Source organism: Arachis ipaensis, chromosome B3 (genome assembly GCF_059453495.1).
Source record: "Arachis ipaensis isolate K30076 ecotype BB chromosome B3, ASM5945349v1, whole genome shotgun sequence".
Classification (NCBI taxonomy): domain Eukaryota; kingdom Viridiplantae; phylum Streptophyta; class Magnoliopsida; order Fabales; family Fabaceae; genus Arachis; species Arachis ipaensis.
Window position 1 is genome coordinate 113904684 of NC_142438.1, and position 3672 is coordinate 113908355.

The 3672-nt window shown below is 41.1% G+C and overlaps 1 protein-coding gene across 1 annotated transcript; it reads right to left on the reverse strand.

Annotated features, from left to right (window-relative positions):
* Positions 1–2599, reverse strand: LOC107633462 (uncharacterized). The gene is made up of 3 exons (XM_088507744.1): positions 1984–2599; positions 900–1898; positions 1–821 (listed from the first exon to the last, which is right to left on the reverse strand). The coding sequence occupies exons 1-3, from the start codon at positions 2597–2599 to the stop codon at positions 1–3; spliced, it is 2436 nt and encodes an 811-aa protein (XP_088363870.1).
* Between the last annotated feature and the right edge of the window lie 1073 nt (positions 2600–3672).

The following is a 3672-nucleotide window of genomic DNA, read 5'->3' on the forward strand; positions in this document are numbered from 1 at the left end:
CTAATGTCCTCCAGCGGAGCTTGGACCTGCGCGCTGAGGACACCGGCTGCGACTATTTCCCTCGCGTCCACAAACCGTACACCGGCGAGGACCATGAATATCCTGCGAATCCATCTCATTCAAGTAGCGGGTTGACTTCGGTCTTCCCTTTGTCGCGCGCCTCAATGTCCAGTTGGCGATCACCTTCGCTCCTTCGTATCTATCCCACGTAGATGGGTCACCCATCGGAACAAACTCACCTCTGTACACCTTGCAAATTTGAGACATCTTGTACACATCGTGCACGTACACTTGCCAATCAAGACGCTGGTTGGCGCAACATGCAAGCACGTGGCGACATGGAAGTCGCTCAACCTGGAAGTGGCCACAGTCGCAGTGTCGTTGCGCAAGATTAACAGTGTAAATGGTACCATCTTGCATTTCGCGGACCTCAAACATCTCGTTACGCCTGTCGAACCGGTTGACCACAATGTTTCCTGCACGTCGGAAGCTTTCTTCAACTCTCTTCGTTGCAAATTCTGAATACGTGAATCCGTTGCGGAGACGGTCATGAGCCTCAGTACTCTTCCGAGTGAACAACTCATTCAGCCGATAGAAAGTTGACTGGACAAGGGCAGTCACAGGAAGGTTGCGTGCACTCTTCAGGACAGAATTTATACACTCTACCAAGTTTGTTGTCATATGTCCCCAACGATGACCACCATCGAATGCCAACACCCATCTCTCAACACCGATCTCATCGCACCATTGAGTATATGCCTCACCCTGCTCTTTAAGCCTTTGGTAGTTTTTGTTGTACTCCTGCTCCGTCCTAGAATAGCCTGTTGAACAAACCATTTAATCATAAGTAGGTGCCACAAATTTACTATGAATAGAACCATAATAGCAAGTTGAAATACCTGTGTTGACCACGAGTTTATGCAAATATGGAGCCTTGAACCTCCTTAAGAAGTTGGATCCGATGTGCCTGATGCAGTACATGTGCCACGCCTTTGGTGGTGACCATGCACTGTTACTGCGAGCTATTGCAGCGTCGATGGAGGTATGGCGGTCAAAAATAATACCCACACCATCAATGGTAACAACATATCTCCGCAAATTGGTTAGAAAAAACTCCCACGCGTCTGCTGTCTCGCCCTCGACAATCGTAAATGCAATAGGCACAATGTTTTGATTCCCATCCTGTGCAACAGCTACCAGAAGTGCACCTTTATATTTTTCGTACAGGTGCGTGTCATCAACCTGCACTAGTGGCTTGTAGTGTCTGAATGCTACAATACACGGATAGAAGCTCCAAAAAATGCGGTGCAGAACTCTTACACCTTGAACCTCCTCACTCTCACGGTAAACGGGGAGCGTTTTAATTTGAACACGAGACCTTGGCATCTTCACTGTCATTGCTTTCAACCACACTGGCAGAGTCTCGTAAGAAACTTCCCAATCACCAAAAACTTTTGCAACAGCTTTCTGCTTTGCCAACCAAGCCTTGCGGTAACTCACAGTGTAGTTGAACCTGCCTTGAACTTCTGCAATAACGGACTTTACCTTTATCGAGAGGTCTACTTCGACCAACGGCCTAATGGCATCTGCAATTGTGTCTGAGTCCAACTTGGCATGATCTTGTGAAATCGTGCCCATGGTGCACGTGTGCTTCCCATTGTATCTCCTGATCTCCCAACAAGCTTTTTTTCGAATCAAGCTAGCTCGGATAAGCCAGTCGCACCCTGCACCATACCCCTTGCATTTCGCATAGAATGACTGCGGCTCAGACTTATACACAGTGTAATCAACTCCTCTAGAGATGGTGTAGCTTTTGATTGCAGATATCACTGACTCTCTCGAACCAAATTCCATTCCGACACTAAACTCGCCATCTTCCGCCGCAACGTTGCCTTCACCTACGACGTGCGCACCAGCATCAGTTTCAGACAAGGAAAATGATTTAAGCACTACAGAAAACTTGAGTTAATAATCATAACATACCTGTATTCACATATTCAGGAAATTCCGGGGCATGCATGGCTTTGAGATCTAGAGTCCGCATAAAAGACGGAACACCAAACGGGTGTTGGCTTACAACGACATTCGCTTCATTTTGCACCGCCGGATTGCCTGCCAAGTCTCCGTCATCGTTTTCGTCATCGACTTCATAGTTAGCTTCGAATTCCTCTTTGTTATCATTATTATCTTCTTCCCAATCTATATCCTCGAGCTCATCAACATTGACCTCCTCGCCGACTGTACTCATCCCCGACTGCTGTTCAAACTCAACGTACAGCTCTATCATCGACACTTGAGATCGGGTTTGTTGATAAATATAAAACATCTGCTGCATACTGGCATCGTCAGTGATGGCCATTATTTGAAACTGTATTAGCCCACCAAATACTTGCACAGGACTTCTGTATAAAAGATTGCTCACCCTTTTCAAAATGTGGCTTTGAATGTTATTACAAAGACCATTTTGCAACTCGACAAAACTCATGGTACATGGAATGACAAATGACAATGGACATTCACAAACAAAGGTCACTCCTTCATGTGTGTTTGTTATAACCTCACCGTTATAATATACTCGCAAGTTTGCAACACCTTCCATAACTTCAGCCTCAACTAACTCTATTTTTTTGACACAGTTATTTGCCAAAAAAACACCCTATTGAGGACTTTATGAAAGAAAAACCAAGAGGAGAAGTGAAGATGAAGAAAAACAAAACCGGACTTCGTATTTATAGGCAAACTTGTGGATTTAAATATTATTATGTGCACAAAACGCAGATTGCATTTTTGGACTTCCAAAAAAAGTTTCTGACACTAACAAAACTGTGGGTTTCAAAAAAAAAATTCAGTCTTTTCAGGTGCAAAAACGCAAGGTGCGTTTTTTTAAAAGCCAACTAAAAAGAAATTAAAAAAATTTAAAAAGCCAAAACGTAAGCTATGTTTATTTTATTTTAAAATTAAAAAATATTTAACAAATATAAAACGTAAGTCACGTTTTGTCTCTGACCCATAGCAGTGCAATATTTTGCATTTCTTCCATTTCATGGCGATACACACAGCTTCTTTCTATAAGCAAAAAAATCAGCCTAAAGATAAAGATAAAAATAAAAATAAAGATTATTATAAAAATAAAGATAAAAATAAATATAAAAATGTAATAATTTTCTATGTGAAATACTATAATGGTAACGATGTTGGCTAGAAATTTTTGGGGCTAATCAAATGAAAATTTGTATCCTATATTTCTATGCTGTGATGTAAGATTAGGATTTGGGAATTGGGAGTGCAAAGGGACTGGCGTGAACGAAACTATGAAAGAAACGGATCACTTGTTTGTCACTCTTTTTTTTTTTTTTTTAATTATTAATGCATAAACTTTTAATTAAATAATAAATAAAATTAAAAAAATATCTTCGGGGTTCAGAGTCTCTATTTATACTGCTCAATCATCTTGTTGAATATCTCTCCCGTCACTGAGTTGCATCACTGAGGAAGGTAATACTCAAACATCAATTTTTTCAATTGGTCAAGCCACTTTTTTTATTTTGTCACCTATTTATCCTTTTTAATATATTTGAAAATTTAATTTTACGAATTTTCATGGCTGTAATTCGAAATTATCCTCATTGCCTCTTATCCCCAATCCCATTATAAAGAGTGAGAGCTCAAACT

Coding starts and splice junctions, on each gene's coding strand:
- LOC107633462 (XM_088507744.1), bottom strand. CDS start 2,599: ATGGAAGGTGTTGCAAACTTGCGAGTATATTATAACGGTGAGGTTATA. Junction 1,899..1,983: donor TCCTGAATATGTGAATACAG/GTATGTTATGAT, acceptor CGCACGTCGTAG/GTGAAGGCAACGTTGCGGCG. Junction 822..899: donor TAAACTCGTGGTCAACACAG/GTATTTCAACTT, acceptor TTTGTTCAACAG/GCTATTCTAGGACGGAGCAG.